The 20,119-nt window shown below is 36.9% G+C and overlaps 1 protein-coding gene across 1 annotated transcript in view; it reads right to left on the bottom strand.

Moving 5' to 3' along the window:
- The window catches only part of TMEFF2 (transmembrane protein with EGF like and two follistatin like domains 2), a 275,270-nt gene extending 256,103 nt beyond the window's left edge, over positions 1-19,167 (bottom strand). The window contains exons 1-4 of the mRNA XM_061147957.1: positions 18,600-19,167; positions 16,159-16,268; positions 8,301-8,430; positions 1,985-2,011 (exon numbers count right to left, since the gene is read on the bottom strand). Coding sequence (XP_061003940.1) covers positions 1,985-2,011; positions 8,301-8,430; positions 16,159-16,268; positions 18,600-18,771 — 439 coding nt within the window. The 5' untranslated portion in view covers positions 18,772-19,167. The remainder of the gene's footprint in view (positions 1-1,984; positions 2,012-8,300; positions 8,431-16,158; positions 16,269-18,599) is intronic.
- Positions 19,168-20,119: the final 952 nt, after the last annotated feature.

Here is a 20,119-nt window from a genome sequence, read left to right as displayed (position 1 = left end):
TTTTATTTTCTTTTCAAAGCAATTATGTCTTAAGAAGTTGTTTTGTTTACTTTTCCTCCAAGTTAATATAAAGCACATATAATTGAAAGGAAGAGAAATTTTTTAAAAGGAGAAAAAACAAAGGAATATAGTGTGCAACGAATATATGAAATTTAAGTTATAAATGTCTTATTCATGAAATTAAAGTGATTTCCTTAAAAAAAATCACCTTATAATCACAGTAAAAAATAATGAACTTAATATTTCAGTCTAGAATTCAACAAGGAAAAGTGAGGTTGACTTTACTGTCAATTGCATGTGCTAAATACAATGAAGGAAAAACTGGCAGCTAGTATCTGATACACCCACTACACCTAATTATTGAAAACAATGATGAAATGATGTATGATATGAGGAAAAGACTCAATTAGAAAAAAGTATACCATGATGCTTTAACAAAAGGAGCAATGAAAATAATTCTGTGTTTTGTTTTTAAAGATGCCAAAAAATTAATAAGACGTGTGAAGAGTGGAACAGTTGAAACAATATAATATCTTTCAAATTAAGTAGTCTACACATAAAACTAAGTAGCCAGTAAATAATGTAGAATTTTTCATAGAACTGCTCCCTTCCAAAATTGACATTTTAACAAACTGATGGATTTCTTAATAGTCTGATAGTGAAATATCTACTCAAAAAACTTTTTTCCTTTTTCTCTTTAAAGTTTGCTTGATCTTAGAAGCTCATCTTTCCAAAACTTGCAGGGAAGCTTTCTTAGGAATATTGTATTAATCAGCCAGAGGAAAAAATAATTTCTTAGAAACAGTAAGATTATCTTAATATCAAATGACTGTCTAATGTCATGTGATATGGAAATAAATTCATACTCTCATGGTACTGAATCGTGACTCCTATTCAATTTCAGTCTTTATGGAAAAAAACTGTGCTCCAATATGCTGCTCTGATTTTACTCTCTGGGTGTTGCTTATTTGAACTAGTTACGCCTTTGACTTGATAAATCTCTAACTTGTTGCCCAAACCAGATAAGGTAAGCAGTAAAATTTGACTTTCCTGACTCCAACACTTTCTTTCCTCATCTTTTATCAAATTCTTCATTAAAAAATAAGGTTTAATAGAAACATGCATTTAATCATTTTATATAACTTAATCAAGATCCTGAGAGAATGTTTATGTTTTTATTCATTCTCTTTTCAGTATTCTTGTTGAAATTATATTTAGTTGTTTCTATTTTTTCTTGTTGTAAATAAAGATAGAATTTTGTTTGAATTTCAACTGGAAAAGCATTTTGGGAAATTTACAGTGAGGGTTCAATCCATAAGTAAAATATTATTTGGCAGTAAGTATATCATATAAAATTTTGAAAGTTTCTGCCTCTTATATACTTCTTTACACACATAACTAAATCATGAAAACATATATCTTGTGTTAGTAAAAATAACTATAGATTAATCAAAGAAGTAAAGACATTATCTTATTTTCACTGGCTTACAGTTTCTTTATCTTTTTTATTTTTCTTTAATAAACTAAAGCTCCTTCAGTTTCAAACTATTAATTTGGTAATTATGTTCCTGTTTACATAATAGCTATGTATGTATTAGTATCAATACCTTGTCATTATGTATTTAAAAAAAAACAATATTTAAATGATTTTCTATGAGTATTCTGTTCTGACAAATATGCTTGGAGCCTTATTATGAAGTTCAGTTATGCAGGTTTATCTCAAAGTTAATTCAAACACAAATGTATAAATGAATAGGAATATTAGATAGAAAAAGTTCTTAAGTATGATTCATAAATATATCAAATAATTTACATGGTATACACATTTACTCAATAAGAAGAATGATTTTGTTTTTAGTTTTCCCTTTCCTAAAATGCAAAATGTGAATTCATCTTAGATATATGTAATGACAAATACATAAGTAAATATCCACAAGTAACATCCACATGTAAATCTTTCAATATATAAAAAGGCAACTCCTACCTCCATCTCCAGATCCTGATCCTGCATCTGGGAGGAAAAGAGGAAGTAATTTGTTTTAGCTTAAAAAACATATTCAAAGAATACTTATCAACTTTTAAATTAAATTCAAAATAAAATAAATTTAAAATAGATACTTTCTCCATTATATATTAATATAATTGAACAATTACTAATATTTAATTTGGAAAACATTCATATCAATATAATTTAATATCTATAATATAGCTTATAAAATAAATTCTCTATTATTTTCATCTTAGATTTCATGAACAATGTATTATCCAGCTTTGGAATTAATTCTCAAACTTGACTATGTAAAAATTCTCATTTTTATTTTAGTCAAGATGATTATGGTGCCATTAACAAAAAAATTAAAAACAAGATACTTATAACAATCAGTGAGATTTAGAAATTAAGTAGTCTAAGACTTGACAGCGAATACTCATAATTAAGGCTTATATTCTTGTACATTGCATTACAAAGGGAAAAAGTTTAAAGATGAATATCTTTTTATATAAGAGCTAATACGTTTTCCAAAAACCACAACTCTGAATGAGTCTATCTGTATCCAACAGCATCTATTGTTTTTCAAATCCAGAGAAGGGTGAGCTTCAGGTTTGCCTTTGTGATTAAAATTGGCTATATTCTAGGTGATGTTGGCAGAGAAGACAATAACCTCTCTCTGCCTTTCTTTTTTTCCAGTCCTTTCCCCTCCCTCTCACATAATTACAACTTGGGAAAGTTGTCAATTTCTGACAACTCATTTCCCAGAAACACTCAATTTCTTAGTTGGAGTCAAAACCATTGAGTCTCCATTTGCTTCTACCTGTTAAGTGGAGACATCACCTTCCTTCTGCATCCCCACTTCTTTCCATTCTAAATACAGTTGGCTATGTACTTTTAATGCTAATAATGGGAAATAAGACTAATACTGGTAGACTAATACTGGTATTCTTTGTCTGACTGGCCTTCATTTTACATTGAAATCTCAGCCAGAGTTCAAGAGCCATATCAAATGCCATGTCTATGAATCTGTGTTTGTTGTTTTAGACCAATTAAAATAAAATAGTACTTCTACTTGTTTGCCTCAATGACACTTTATTGAAAAGCACTCATAGAAAGAGGCATGATGTATGAAAATCTATAGAAGACTGACACAGGGAAGAATGAATGCCTCGCCAATAATTCTCCTTGTCATTATGTTAGACATTAGCATTGTCATGAAGGAACAGCAGTTTGAATTGTCAGCCTTGGTGGATACCCAGACTAACATATTCATAAGATTTAACATTTTATTAAATCAAAACCTCAAGTCATTAACTGCTTACATGACTAAGGAGCAACTCTTTGGGTCAGACTATCTTTCCCTTAAAGGCAAGTTAATTGGTAAAAAAAATTTCATAATTAAAACCATTCTTGGTAAAAGTAGACTCAAATAAGGATTTTAATTATTCAATTTGACTGCTTTAAGAGAACAGAGGAAAAAAGGCTGATGCATTCATCTCAATAGCAGGAAAATAGTCCTGTCAACTGAACTGAGTCCTAAATCACAAAGCAATCACTTTTGGACGGGACAGTGCTGGAATGATCAAAGTTGGTCAAGTCTCCTTTTTGTATCTTTTCACAGCTAGAATTTTAATTGACTTTATTTGAATTAATTTGAAAGCTTAAGTTATAAAATTACTTATAAAATCATCAGAAGTTAATAACAGGTTGTATTATTGTAGCATTTATACATTCTACCTTTGTTTTAGTTGCATGTATATAGCTTCTTTATTCTTTCCCACTAAGAGTGTAAACATCTTTAAATCAAGAACCATGTCTTGTTTAGCTCCCTACACTTATATACACCTAAGAGGAAATGCATAAAAGCTTATGGATTCCAAACTCCAAACATACTCATCAGATAACATTAGGAATATTATTCAACCATTCTAAGCTTATTGGTCCTCTAATCAATGGGCAATGTCTATCCTACTGGACTACTTTGAGGATAACTGCCCAATGGCACATTTAAAACGCTTATCACTGTGTCTGGAACATAACAACTAAAATTTTGAGTGAACATCTTGCCTATTCATCTATGTTTTCTATTAAACACATATAGCTGGAAAAAAATGGCAGTAGTATTTTGGCTTGTATTACCCATGTATGTTCTAAAAATTCAAGGGGCATGATTCTTAAGAACATTTGTGTTTAATTTGAGTCAAATTAAGTAGCTAGTGAAGACAGAAGAATAGACTGAAAAAAAAGTCACTTAAGTCATGGCCTTAAGTGAAGTCAAGTGGGCCTTAGGAAACATTACTACAAACAAAGTTAGTGAAGGTGACGGAATTCCAGCTGAGCTATTTCAAATCCTAAAAGATGATGCTGTTAGAGTGATGCACTCAATATGTCAGTAAATTTGCAAAACTCAGCAGTGGCCAGAGGACTGGAACAGGTCAGTTTTCAATCTAACCCCAAAGAAAGGCAATTCCAAAGAATGCTCAAACTACCATACAATTGCATTCATTTCACATGCTAGCAAAGTAATGCTCAAAATCCTTAAAGTTAGGCTCCAACAGTACATAAACCAAGAACTTCCAGATGTACACGCTGGATTTTGAAAAGTCAGAGGAACCAGAGGTCAAATTGCCAACATCTGCTGGGTCATAGAAAAAGCAAGGGGATTCCAGAAAAAAACATCTACTTCTGCTTCATAGACTAGACTAAAGTCTTTGACTATGTGGATCACAACAAACTAAAAAACTCTTCAAGAGATGGGAATACCAGACCACTTACTTGCCTCCTGCTAAACCTGTATGCAGGTCAAAAAGCAACAGCTGAAAACGGACATGGAACAATAAACTGGTTCTAAATTGGGAAAGGAGTATGTCAAAGCTGTATATTGTCACCTTGCTTATTTAACTTCTACACAAAGTGTATCATGTGAAACGCCAGGCTAGATGACTCACAAGCTGGAACCAAGACTGCCGGGAGAAATATCAATAACCTCAGATAAACAGATGATACCACTCTAATGGCAGAAAGTGAAGAGGAACTAAAGAGCCTCTTGATGAAAGTGAAAGAGAAGAGTGAAAAAGCTGGCTTAAAACTCAACATTAAAAAAAAAAAAACAAAAAAAACAACAACTAGGATCATGGCACCCAGTCCCATCACTTCATGGCAAATAGATGGGGAAACAATGGAAACAGTGACAGACTTTATTTTCTTGGGCTCCAAATTCACTGCATATGGTGACTACATCCACAAAATTAAAAGATGCTTGCTCCTTGGAAGAAAAGCTATGACAAACTTAGACAGTGTATTAAAAAGCAGAGACATCACTCTGCCAACAAAAGTTCATATAGTCAAAGTTATGATTTTTCCAGTAGTCATTTACAGATGTGAGAGTTGGACCATAAAGAAAGCTTAGTACCGAAGAATTGATGCTTTCAAACTGTGATGCTGGAGAGGACTCGAGAGTCACGTGGATAGCAAGAAGATCCAACCAGTCAATCCTAAAGGAAATCAGTCCTGAATATTCATTGGAAGGACTGATGCTAAAGCTCAAGCTCCAGTACTTTGGCCACCTGATGTGAAGGGCTGACTCAGTGGAAAAGACTCTAATGCTGGGAAAGATTGAGGGCAAGGAAGAGAAGGGGATTGACAGAGGATGAGATGGTTCGATGGCATCACTGACTCAATGGACTCTGAGTCTGAGCAGACTCTGGGAGATAGTGAAGGATAGGGAAGCCTGGAGTGCTGCAAGGAATCAGCACGAGGAATCAGACACGACTCAGCAAGTGAACAACAACAAGTCAAGACTTCATCATAAAATCATGATGGGAAGCTTTAACGGTTCTTTGCTACAAAATGATTCATCTTGGCAAATCAGAGACAAGTAGCCTAATAAAGCCTTATTAATGAAAGGGAAACCTAAGAAAAGAAGCCATGTTATTGGACCTGAATCTAGACTCTTAGTCAAAACATTTCTTATAAGGCAAAAAAGGGAAACTGACAGTGAGGCTATTGAGCAGACTGCTCAATAGGAAACCATTTTCCAGACAAAAAATGATTTGTAAATTCAATGTAATGTAATAAATATAATGTTATTTTTAATACAAGTTTTATGTTTGTATTTTTATATTTTAGTATCAATATAAATCTTCTACTGCCTTTTATTCTTAGAAATCACAACTTGCCATCTCCATTCAACGTCAAACAGCATTAAAAAATGCAAAATCTATGAAGAAAATAAGAATCTCTTTTAGATCAAAAGTCAGAACTCCAATTTATTTAGTCAGACTTGGTTAATCAAAATTACTTTGGTCCCTCCATCATTATTCAGATCAAAACTCTTTTAGATTTACAAGTCAATGGAAGATGATTCAGCAAGACCAACTTACTAATTAAATCCTGTAGAAATTTAAGTCTGTTAATAAGCTAGGGACAGGTTACTCAATTGTGATTAAATGTGGTTAAGTATTTTCATAGTATAACCAATCAATTAGGGACTAGAACTGAATAACTGAATGAATCAAAAGAATGTGATTGCATGTTCTGACAAAAACTTGGAGGTTGGCAAGTGAGCAAACAGAGATTTTGCTATCCAACATTGTTAATCAAACCATAACTCCATGACTGCTTATTATGACTACCCAGTGATCTTCATTGCCTATTGTCAGAGACAGACAGATATCCTATATGGTTTTGAACGAGTAAATCCATTCCTTAGTACTCTAGTATTTGCCTACATCATTCCTGGTTCTGAGAGTCAGAGGTTCCTTTTTTTCCTATTCCATTTGTCCTAAAGTGTCATTTTTCAGTAGCTATGATGGATTGATTTTTTATAATTAGTTTGCTCCTTGTCTTTCTATTTTCCCCATGCTTACTATAAGAGTAGCATGCTGGCCCTCCTCTTTTCTTACTGAGAAAGATGGTCCAAGCGGCAATGATCTATTAGCTCCAGCAAACAAGAAAATGGTGCACCAGTCCAACTTGCCTCCCAATCATCCTTGCAGGAAGGACATCCACATTGTCAGACAAAGAATCAAATAGGAGAAAAGCTACTTAAAAACCAGAACCAAAGAGCCTACGTCATTGTTCATGAGGAAAGATACCTTTCTCTTCTGCTAATTCTTAGAAACTTTGGTAATTACCAGTGCAAATTGGAACAATATTATCAACTACTAACCATCAATAGGTCTAAGATAATCTTTTTTAAAGAATATGAGACTGTCTCTGCTCATTTACCACTCTGCTCCAGCCATCACACACATGATCTTTAATATAATTCCATAGTGTTATCTAAGAGGGGATTTTCAATAAAACAGACCTTTCTTGACATTATTCTATATTTCTTTTTTTTGAAGAAAAAAGGATATATCATTTTAATGATAATAATAATAATATATCAGTATTATTTTTCTTAAATATGTTATATCATCAAATTCCTCTGAAATTATGACTCACAGAAAGATGCTTATTTGCCATTAGGAAGAAATTTCAAGGGATACTAAAGTTTCTTTAATATATGTGATTTTAATGTCAGGCCTAACCTGAAAATTCAGCTTCGTTTTATAGCACTGGTTTATCAAGTTGGGCTTTATTCTTCTTGTTTTTTCTCTTCTTGTTTTTATTCAGTTCTAATAACCATTGAATGCAGAAGGAAAACCTGAAAAACTAAAGAGCACATGAAGGTGCTCTTTGTTCTTACTTTCTTTAGCGCTTTCTTGGTACAGTATAACTAAAAAGTTTTGTGGGATCCCAGGCTCACTAGTGGTTCTAGAAAGGACAGATGTCTTTAGAAGTCATGTTCATCGCCAATATATTCTTCAATGTAATCTGTTCAATGTAATGCTGCTCTACAGCATTTTGTAGAGCTGCTAAGATTAGGCACATCTTAACCTTCAAATCCAAATCTGCAATCTGCCTGTCCTCCAGAAAACAATCCTATTGTTACAAACAATCAAACAAACAAAATGTATTCCTGCAGAGATTACTTTATATATATTTGGCAGCTGAGCAGTCAATCTAGATTTTTAATTGTTATTCAACTGTCTGTACTTCATTAAATAATATATGTATTAAAATCTACCAACATCCTTATGGTAGATTTATCTTTCTTCCAGAAATAACTTGAAATGTAAAGAGATATAGAATAGGAATAATGCATGCTTGGTACAAAAGTATAAGAGGCTTGTCTAGCCAATATATAGTCGAATTATTTATCTGGATAATAATAAACAGGATATAACAGGAGAAGCAAAACACGGTTTTTGGATTCAGTATCCATTCCAAAGGTTTTCGGGAGTCATCAGGATGAGATACAAACCTGTGGCACATGATCCTTCAGACACCACCAGTATCTCACTCTGCTGTTTGCACGCGGCCTGCCGCAGATAACACTCATTCTGATAGCTCTCCCCATTGGAACCACACACAGGCACATAGTCATTGTTGCACTGGGGAGGACACAGATGTAAGCCTGTGGTTAGTACTGGAGTCTACATGCCTCTGACATCTTGAACAGAAATCATAATTTACAAAAGAAAACACTTGTCTTCATTTGCAGTGATCCCCATTGTATCCAGCAAGTCTTTGACCTTGTAAGAATATCATTCAAAGACATACAAAAGCAATGTCCAGTAAGTCAACTGGTCATCTGATTCAGATGGAGGAAAATCAGCTTCTAAATCAGGAAAACCCAAGAAAGTGATAGGACAAGAAATAATACAAAGATATAACAACAAAAGTATCAATATTATTAACTTTTTTTTTTTTCTGATATATGGCCCATCTGGCTTGGTGGAAAAAATGAGAACATGTTATGACATTCTAGATATTCAAAAATAGTGTCTATGTGTTGTTGGAGCAGAAGTATATAGCTAAAATGCCAAAGAACTCAGTTACTCTTCAGTATGTTGTTCCTCTGTTGAATTTGAATCTTTACAAATTCCTAAATATTTGGATAAGACATCTGAGTTACTAATTAAAGGTTCATTTATCTTTATATCATTGGATATTGACAGAGATACAGTGTAGAAAGAAACAACAGACTATGTAATACAGAAAAAAAGCCAACTACTGAACCATATGCTAACTTGATTGACTATTCAAAAGTATGAGAATTAATGTATATTTCATAAAATGAAAAGTTCATTTTAAAACAACTTCGTTCCAAAAATGTACACATTCTATAACGGTAATCAGGCAACCTACAGGGTATACTCATTATAGCATAATCACACTGTAAGGCCTTAGAGATACTTGGCTGTGTTCTATACCTGCTAATTACGCCAGTGATATGATTATCTCATGATTACTACCACTGATGGGCTACATTGTTTAATTATAACAAATGTAATGATCAAAACAATTATTTATAAATACCCACGCCAGAAATTAAGTACAGTAAGGGAAATCATGCATATACATGCATGTGAAAATGCTTTTCTGTTTTCTACTTCTTATTAAGATACTTGGATTTTTTTATCTGCTAATTCATAACATGTAAAGCAAACCAATGATTTAGCAAAATAGCTAGTGTTTTAATTTTTATAATAATATTTCCAAAAATCTCTCAAAAGTTAAATTCAACTCAAGGATTTTTACGCAAAAAAGCAAATTTTAAACACGGTTATAACCTAATGATAAACCTGAGGTTCATTTTCTCACTCTATTTTCTTAACATATCTGTACTTCCTTTCCCAATCAACCATTTAGCTCTTACCCTTTGCCTTTATGAAATAATAGATTAGAACCATTTTTTAAATGATATAACACAATGTTCTCTGAAATGAAAGTTTTTTGAGTCTGACTTTGCATCTGTTATTGAAAAACTTAAATATAATTTTTCACTAATAGTTACGTAGTATTTTCCCAATAGTAAATTCAAATTGTATGACACTCATAATCACCATAACTGCTAACAAGGTAATTTAGATACCAAATTATATCTATTTAGAAATTATTTAAATCTGATTAGATTGAAACATTTTAAATATGACATATTTTGAAAATCTTTATTTCTAGTTTCTAGTCTAGTCATTTTGGAAGTTTCTATTCCTTTCCATAGTTACATTATATGGCTCATGGACTCAGGCTATCTACATTATTATATTTGAAAACTATTTTGATAGGAACTTTTCACTCATGAGGATCTTTAATTCAATAGGCAACTCACTTTCCAAACATACATATACCTGAAAATTGACCCAACATAAAACTGAACATTTTTATCACTATTGGAAAAAAAAAAGACAATAACAAAATGTCAGTAAAGAGTTAAGTTTTCCAATAAACAGTACTGCAGAGACATCAAATAAATGTGAGTGATGTTGATGTCAGAACTGTGGCCAGGGAGGCAGGTGGACGGACCAGTGTTTGATAAATGGGCTGTGTTCAGGATCAGAGACAGGACAACGTAGGGAGGATTTACGAGGACCCGCTAAGACTAGTGAGAACAAGGAAAACAGACCAGAAAGACGTGAACAGCTGGTCACACAGTCAGCAGACTTGCTGACCCTTTCAGTAGGCTGATGATAGTCACATTACTGCAAATGGCTGGGCTAGTTAGCTCCTCACTCTTGTGTCCTAGCATTCTTGTTCTGGGTTACCTTTAAATCTTCATCTTCAACCCTGGTTACAATATTTTGTGTGTAGATGATCTGGACCCACATTTTCTTCTTTGTAATCCCTAGAATTTCTCTATTTATCCTTTTCATCTACCTCTGTAGATTATTCAGATATAGTCAGTAGATGGGGAGTGAGGGGTAGGAAGTATTTATTACCTCTGTCAAGTGCTAGTACACAATGCTATATGCATCTTAAAATACGAAATAAACTGATAAAGTGCTCATATGCCACTTCTGAGGGATGGAGTAAGCCAAATGTGAACAGTGCTAAAAATGGAGCTGCCAAGCTCCATGCACAAGCCAAAAGGGAGATTTGTATGGAGTTGAAAAGAGCTTAACTGCAGATTATCAGCACGCTGTTTTTGGCCCTTAGTATCATGACTTGCACTCATTAAAATGAATAACACACGGAGGAAGTATACTCTAAATCACTAAGGCTTAGGAGTGGAAGTCTCGTCCCATGTTCTCCCATTTCTGAGTGTAGGACCTTGTGTATATCACTCAGCAATAAAATATTTAACAAGTTTATAGCTCAGTTCCCCCATTTGAAATGGTTAACTGGGGCATTTGGGAAGATTAACTGAGTCATGTTTCAAAATGCTTTGGAATATTCATTTATAAAAAGAAATGTAAATTATCTGCCTTCCATGATATATACTTTAACTAGCAGAGTTACCATCTAACATGGACACCAAGGCATGCAGGTCTAAAATTGGAAAAATAAAGGAAAACAGGCTAACCCTAAGTATAAAAATGAGCTTACTACTACATTAAAATATGCCTAATTTTGAAAATAATCTTTTTTTTTTTAGTGGTAACCATGAGTATTGCTCAGTTTCAGAGGAAGGGACAGATTCAGATGTTAGGTGACTTGCTAAAGGCCACACTGTTGGCTGGTAAGAGAGAAAAACAAGACTCAAGCCCAGATGGTTAAGCTCATAAATGTATGTGTTGTCCAAACTTCCTCTCAGGGGAAAAGTGATTCTGCTTTCCTTCAGATGTTTTAAAAATCTTAAGTTTATTTTCCAACTTTGTGTTTTTCAGTGAATGATTTTGTTCCAAAATTTCCACATTGCTTAGGAAAGCAGCAACATGTTACACCAGTGAATTCAATGACTTGATGCTCTAGAATATATGGAATTTGTTTTGCTACAAATGAAGAAAAAATTCATGTGAGAAGTTTTTCATATGATTTATTGCTTGTTTGATTAATAAGAATTTCTTTTAACTGAGATTTCAGCATCTAGGAGCTATGCATAACTTATATTTTATATGTTGTCGGCACCTTCCCTAGTCTGGCATGTAGAAGGTGCTCCACAGATGTTAAGTGAATTCTGTTATATTCCCACTTGTCAAAGGCTTAGGGATAATGGTTTAGGATGTGGCGTGTTTCTCTTCCAAAAAAGCAAGAGATAAAAAAAACCTGCATATATCCCAATCCTTTGATCATTCCATAGGTAACTTTTACTTCTCTGTGACTACGTTTTTCCATATGGAAATTTTTTATGATTTTAAATGCATGGGCAGGCCTGTGATTATGGTAAGAGTGACTCATATGACTTCTGAGGCTAGGTCATTAAAGGATGTAGCCTCTGCCTGGCTCTTTCTCTCACTCTCTGGATGCTCGCTTGCCCTTTAAACCCAGCCACTGTGCTATGAGGAAGCCCAGACTAGTCCAAACAGAGAGATCTACATGGAGAAGGACCAAAGTCCCCAGTTGACAGTCCAATATATGAGTGAATCCTGAGAGGAGTACAGAACCAAGCCTTTGAGTTCCCTCCCCCCACTCAGCTAACACCAAGAGAAGCAGAGATAAGATGCTTCCATTAAGCCCTGTCCAACTGCAGATTCATGAGCAAAATAAATGTTCATTGTTTTGAGCCACTAAGTTCTGGGCAATTTGTTCTACAATTTTACTTACTGGAACTATTGTAGATCTAGAGCGTGGCTTATTCAATGAAAACAATCAAATTAAATGGTGTTTGTAAAACATAAGTTTTCACCATATTTTTAAATTATAAAGTGATCATTGACCATGACATATTAATTGATATGATCAGTGCTATCTATAAATAGATGCATCTGTGACTTCTTTTCTTCCTCTCTTCCTTCTTTTATCCATTCATTCAGCCAGCCAGCCAGCCAACTAGCCAGCCATTTGTTCATCCACTGTCTCTAAATTTTCATCCCACGGTTATTTACCAGAATGACCAGGATACCATTTGGTATGCAGAGAGCAAGGTAAGATGCATGAAATTGCAGGCTATTTATGGAACTTGTATTATCATCTAAGAATTAGTTGTACTATTTTTAATATCAAGTTGTGTATAATAAATTGGCGCTTTTGTTGTTATTATTAATGTTTTTATTTGCATGTGGGCTTCCCTAATGGCTCAGCACTAAAGAATATGCCTGCCAACGTAGGAGACAGAGGTTCGATCCCCGGGTCAGGAAGATCCCCTGGAGAAGGAAATGGAAACCCACTCCAGGGTTGTTGCCTGGAAACTCTCATGCACAGTGACTAAACAACAACAACATAATGTCCCAGAAAAAATTAGATTTGGTGTCAAAGGACCTATATTCTTGCTGTAGGATCACCACTTAGTTGTAAGTTATTTATATTTATGAGCCTTAATCTCCTCATCTGTAAAAGGAGGAGAAACTAATTACCTTACTCAGATATGAGAAATAAATGAGATAACATGTTTGAATCGTAGAATATGATTATTACAAATCACCTAAGAGAGGTGAAGATAAATATTTGTTCACCTTAATGTTCCAATAGTAATTCAAACTGGAAAACATCAATTACACACACATATACCCAATACTCTTTGAAGTTTATCTCTCAGCCAGAAACCGTAGTTTTCACACCATTTTGAATAGAAGAATTTGGACTTGCATCTGAAATCAGGAGAAATAGAGTAGATGACTTAAGCTGATTTAGAACAGTATATAGGAAAATGGATTTTTCAGGACATCTGCCTTTTCATCAGACTGAGCAAAACAGAAAAAAATTCTCAAATTCATTTGAAAGTATTGGAAACACTGAGTCAAGATACTCCTAGCTTAAAATATCTTATCTATTTTCCTTTGCACAACTTGTACATTTTCTTTGATCTTGAACTTAATTCAGCCACTCTATATTCCTGGTACGTGCAGAGTCTAAATTTTCCACTAGGGAAATGTTTATTTTCACCTGACAGACTGACAGCTATTGCAAAGCACAAACTAGTAGCAGCAATAATCTAGTAGTAAATTTTAAACGCTACAGGCATTAGGAAAAGAAAATTTACATTTTAGTTTCTTATTCAAAGTTGCATTCACTCCCCCAGCCCGGTCCCCGGCAATCTATCCCACTTAACGATTATCTAAATTAATGACAAATGTAACTGGCTAGCCAAATGCATAAAAAACAAATATCTTTGTTGATTAAAGTTTTACTAAAACCCTTTGTGCAACCTGAAAACTGAATGCAATTTCTCTAAAAAGAAAATTATACATTTTCTCTTAGTAGCATGCATCCATTTTTAATTTTATGAATTCGTTTTTTTTTCCTCTTGGTGCAATCTTGTTATAATTATGGCTTTCCATTTGAGGAACATTCTTCTTGGTTCATTTTATATCATTCATGGGTTCACATCTTATGTCTACCCTTGGTTACGAAAATAAGATATATTTCTGGGAACCACAAACTAAAAAGAAAAAAACTGGCAAAATCCTGTGGGCTTTTAATTAATAACTTATCCAACTTATTTTCCTCTCAGTTAATGCTTGGGGAAAGTATGACTTGCAGGGTTCTTATGCTCCATCTCTCTCAAGTAGTTCACTGAAAGAACATAATTAAATTGTTCAGTATGGCTGGAGACCTTAGAAATTGGTATTGCATGAATATTAAATATGCATGAATGTTTCCAATACTCTAGTATGGTTTAAAGACTATACTATACATACCATACTACATATGGGAGCAGCAATACGTACCTACCAGGTGGTGGGGCACTATACAAGTATCGGCTGTTTATTAATTTTCTTGGAAAGAAAAAAATAATGTCCGAGAAGTTTTTAGCTTATTTATAAGCCATTCAAACCATATTTAAATGTGAATTCCCTTCTCTCTATCACTGGGAGGTGACATTAAAATATTTTAATTTCATCAACAATTCTAAATACTACATATAGTTGGCCCTCCAGATCTGGGGCTTCTACATCCACAGATTCAAACAACTTCAGATTGAAAATATTCGAGAAAAAAAATTCCAGAGAGTTCTAAACAGCAAAACTTGAATATGCCACTTACCAGCAACTAATTTGTATTTACTTTGTATTTACAATGTTTAGATTGCCTATATATTATATAATAAATAATCTAGAGATGACAAAGTGTACATAAGGATGTGCATAGGTTATACATAAATTCTACATAATTTTATATAAGGGACTTGAGCATCCTTGGATTTTGGTACTTGTGGTGGTGGATACTGAGTGACCTATGGATACTGAGCAACTCTTGCACTGTAACATATTTTAGACTTGAATTTGAGTTCTAATATTTTATTTGTTTTATATCCTTTTTGATTTTTTTTCAAGTTTTGCTTACAATCTTGGAAAAGTTTTTGTTATCTCCAGTATATAGTTTCCTTAATGGGAATATTTTCTGATTGAAACTTATCTTAGATTTCATGTGTATTTTAAAAAGTAATTCAATAACACTTTAAGATATCAGTAAGCATCTATAATACTTGAATTATAAAAAACATACTGAAAGAAAAGTTTTAACATTCACATGGTAGAAAGCATTTGTTGGATGACAACTATAATAATGACATTGAGCCCTCTTTTTAAAAAATACTAATAATCCAGTTTTGATAACATCACTGGGCAATCTCTCTTTTAATTTTTATTTATGTTTTTAACATTAGGCAAAGCACATTTTCCTCAGGTTTATGAAGTGACTTTTGTTTATTTGCATTCTTTCGGATTCCTAGGAATTGTAATTGAATGTGGTATCCATGAAAAGCTGACAAGTACTAAGTGTCATGATTTCCAAACTAGCACAGTAGTTTTGAAGTCACATTGATAAGGAGTTCATTTAAAAACTCAACTAGATTGCCAAAATAATAAAACCCAATACCATTAAAACAGAGCAATATGATCCAAAGAAGATAGCTTTAATCAACAGAACAAAAGTATAAATCCACATTTCTAATCCAACAACAATTTTGGCTATTATGTTGACTTACAGTATGCATGTTAGAAGGGACACAGAAACCTGCTTTTCTGTTGATACACCAAAAGGACAATCCGAAGCTTTCTACCCCCAGTGGCATTTATAACTATGGCACATATATGGCACATATATATATATATGGCACATATATCCAAAAAGCTGTGTCTTTTTGACATCAGTTGGCTCTCTTGCCAGCACTTTTATTTGATGCCAGCTTTCCTCTTAGCTTGCATAGCTATAAATTGCCAAGTGATGGGCTGTAAAAGAAGATCTCTGTTTTGCAGTCTCATTAGTAAATTAGAAGATGCAAATATCAGATTTCTTACCTTGAACTGACAGACGCATGTCACAGTGTCTCCAATTCTTAAACATTCCCCATCAAATTTACAGGTGTTAGTGTCACAGAGGAAGAGATCATTTTCTCTGTCATCATAACCTCAAATTTAAAGAGAACATGCCAGTCATTAAATGTTACAGGCTTCAACAACAATAACAAAAGAAATATCTTGAAGCTTTAAAAGAATTGCCCTAAATTTTAATTCCAACAACCACAGCTATACTACAAGGTCATTCTTTACTGATAACCTAAAAAAAATTCTAGTTAAGTGATTAATACTAGTTTCTCTTTCATAATTCTTTTCTAGTCAGTTGTCTTTGAATATTCTTTTTTTTTTTTTTTTGATGATGTTATTTTATTTTAGTTTGGGTTAATACTGGTAGTGGTAAGTGAATATTTAACATTGCTTCGTAGTTTCATTATTTTTTCTCATTAAGTAGACTATAGTTTATGACCCCCAAACTTCACATTTTAGAAAAGAGTTGGCGATGGTTCTCAGAATGTCCTTTCATTATTCCTCCATTTTTAATCATTCTTTTGCTTTAAGATCTGCAACAACCCCTTATTTGGAATTTCTCCAGACAAAGAGGAAACAAAGCCCCAATAATAAAGATAAACAGGCACAGTGCTTTTTCTGATGGTCTGTCTGACTCAAACGAAGATTGATCACCTCCAAGTTATCAGGGGTAGAGGGGATACCAGGTTCTTGACAATCTGCCTAGGAAACCAGTTTATTTTCTTTAGTTTCTCCAAATTCCTGTTAGGTATCTGGTAATAATGAATTTCTTAACTGTCATCCTCAATTTCATATTTAAATTAGTTATTTCCTAAAAACAGTACTATAGTTAGGGATGAAGCAAACTAGTCATGTTGGGTTACAAATCTATCAACATTTCAAATAATTAATTTGGCAGGTTGCTTAATATTCCTATGATAAAGCACCTAAAAAGTGATTAGGTACCCGCAAAGTGGAACTTAGTCTTTCCAAAATAACATAGATGCATGCATGAGACATGAGTAAGTTAAAGAAAACACGTTTAGCTTTATGAAAATGCCAAATTTAGAAATTCCCCAAAACAGAACAAAGGCAATATATTGACCCAAATCTAACAGGGTTACAAATTTCAACTCTTCTTTAAAAAGCACAAGCCACATGATGTATAATAATTTTCCTTGTGGAATTTACATCAGTCACTACCCAGGATGGCATATTCTTTTATCCCATGAGTTACAGTTGGTCATTCTCTCTTCTCCAAAGTTACATACACTTCAGCTCGCATACATCCCTAAAAGCCACTTTATTCAGAGCTAGATTCAACTTCGGCAGAATTATATATACAGGAGATGAAAAATTACATACACACTGGCTAAAACTAGAACAGACCAGACCTAGGGGACAATACCCAGGCATGCTAACGGAGTTTAAAATGCCCAAAACACCACAATCGCGCCGGTAGTTATGGGCTGTCAAGCTGAAAGGCGAAGACAGTGCAGCAACTCCTATCCTTGGCCCCTATTTAATTAGGAGACTTTAGCAGAACCAAGCTTCCCAAGCTCTTGCATTCAGACTCTGAAGGGACCCAAGCAAGCAAGAAAAGCGCCTGACGCACTCCAAGGAAGCCTGCCCAGAAATGGAGGAGCCGGCGCCCACTCGGGTCGGTTCCGCCCTCCGCCCGCCTAGGCGTGAGCCTGCCGGGCCTCGGTCATACCCACCCCGGCCTGGGAGACGGACGAAAGATTCTTGTCTCAACTTCCTTCGACCATTTAGGAGCTAGGAGAGGCAAGAGGGAGGCATCTCGGTGAAGCAAAAAGAACGTCTTTTGCAGCCAAGTAGAGAAGGAGATGTATATGCGAGTGGGGGAGGGGGTAGAGGGGCTGAGAGAAACTGAATATCTTGGAAATCCAAGCTCCTCTAGAATGTGTGTGACCCGGTCTTGAATGCCAGACAAGTGCACTCTCATGGTACTTTTGCTAGCAATCAATGTTTCCCCTGCAGTCACCGTTTGATTTATTGCTTTCTCGCTCCTTCTATCTCATAAAGTTATTTCTCTCTGGTTTCAGCTAGACTTCTTTCTTTAATGACAGAAAAGGTTCTGATTTAGCGTTTCTTCAAGGACTGGTCCTCTTTTCAGTGAATCCACAAAACCTCCTCGTTTACTATTTCTTAAAATCTCCGCAGCTCCAATTTAAGTGCAAGGATGCCAAGGTTCCTATACCTGCACTTTCTGTGCACCGCCACCTCAGGACCCCCGCCCCTTTCCTTAGCGGCCTGGAACAGTTCTCCTCTGGGTGGAGGTTGGTGGTCTCAAAGGTTTGGGAGCATTGGAGCAGAGGAGCTGGGGAGACGCACTTGGGAAGGCTGGTCTGTGCTGGAAACAGCGCGTTTCCTCTGCGGGGCTAAGAGGTCGGGGGCTGGGGTTTCGGACTTACCAGAGCAGTTCCAGCCGGTGGGCGTTTGGCAGTCACTTAAGGAGGTAGGGAAAGCCGCGAGCTTCACCGGGCGGGCTACGATCAGCAGCATCACCGGCAGCAGCAGCAGCCAGCAAAAGCCCTCGGAAAGTGTCCAGCTGCTACACTGCCGCGGGGTCTCCCACAGCACCATGACTAGTTCGCGCAACTCTGCGGCAGCAAACGGCTTCGGGAGAACGCAAGATCGCGGGGGTCAGGCAGCGGGCTACTGAGCATCCCGCGGACGGCGGCAGCAAAGGCGGCGGCGGCGGGAGTGGCACCTGACGGGGAAGCAGCAGCCAAACCCGTGCATGATCTCCAGAGTTTCAGCAACATCCAGTGACCCGGCTCAGCCCCGGGAGCGAGAGGGTCGTCCACGGAAAAGCTGCGCCGGGGACGCGGGAAGCTGCTGCCATAAGCAGAGGGCTCTGGCAAGCCAGGTCAGCAAGAGGAGACCGGAGTCCAGAGAGCAGACGAGAGGAGCCCAAAGAAACTGGGTGGAGGGAGAGTCAAAGCGCCCCGCAGCCTAGCAGCCGCCTCTCGCGCTCTGCTGCCCGCATCCCTCTGGCGTTTGGGAAGCAGCAGGTCCTCAGCCCGCCCGGGATCACGTGGGAACTGGCAGTCGGGCGTTGATTGGCTGAGCGGGATGCAGGTCCCGGGAGGGAGGGGTCGGCTAGGAGGTGCTAGGAGGAGACGACGGCGGATGCCACAGATGGGCTAGCTCACCAGGCGCTGGCCCGAGTGGAGCAAGGCGGGGATGGCTCGAGCGAGAATTGCGGGCTGCAGGGCAGGCGCCTCCCACACCTTTAAATACCACCTGCTGTTTCACTCTCTGCCCCAGGACGCCCCCTACCGAGCGCTGGGTCAGATCTAGCGCCCCTCTTCCGTGTGTGACCCCGGGCTGCCAGCGCCCGCCGCGGCTGGGTGGCGTCTCTCGGAGCTGGAGCTGGCGAGGGTGGAGGTGGCCGAGGCGCGGTCGCAGCAGACAGGAGAGGGGAAAGCGGGCACCGAGGAGAGGGCGTCCTGCTGGCGCCCGGCGCTCCAGCTTACGGGAGCGCGCCGCCTGGCTGTGACGGGATACAGGCTGGGAATATCGCAGCGGAGAGCCCACGGACGTTTCTCTAGGGGGTAGCAGGAAGCAGGAAAGGGTGAGAGGCGGTGGTGTGAGAACAGCTCAGGCTGGCCTGGAAGCAGCAGCCGTTCCCACAGAAGCCTGCGAATCTAAGGCTGCTCGCCAAGCTGCCTCAGCCAGCCAGCAGGCTCTCCCCGCTCGCTTCTCTCTCTCTCTCTCTCTACTCCCTTCCCTGGCTCCCTGAAACCCCGAGTCTACCCGAGGAGCTGGGGGTCTGAAAGCCCTCTCCCCACCACACTCTCTTCTCCAGCCTGTTTGTGTGGCTGCCTGGGAGGTGCGGGCAAATGTGTTTCGGAGGTCAGGATGGGTTGGGACAAGCGGTCAGAGGGAGGAAGGAAAGGCTGCTCTCTGCATCAGCCACGGCGGACTG

This window comes from Dama dama, chromosome 8 (genome assembly GCF_033118175.1).
Source record: "Dama dama isolate Ldn47 chromosome 8, ASM3311817v1, whole genome shotgun sequence".
Lineage (NCBI taxonomy): Eukaryota > Metazoa > Chordata > Mammalia > Artiodactyla > Cervidae > Dama > Dama dama.
The sequence above is the reverse complement of the archived record's forward strand: the minus strand, read 5'-3'. Positions and strand labels throughout refer to the sequence as shown.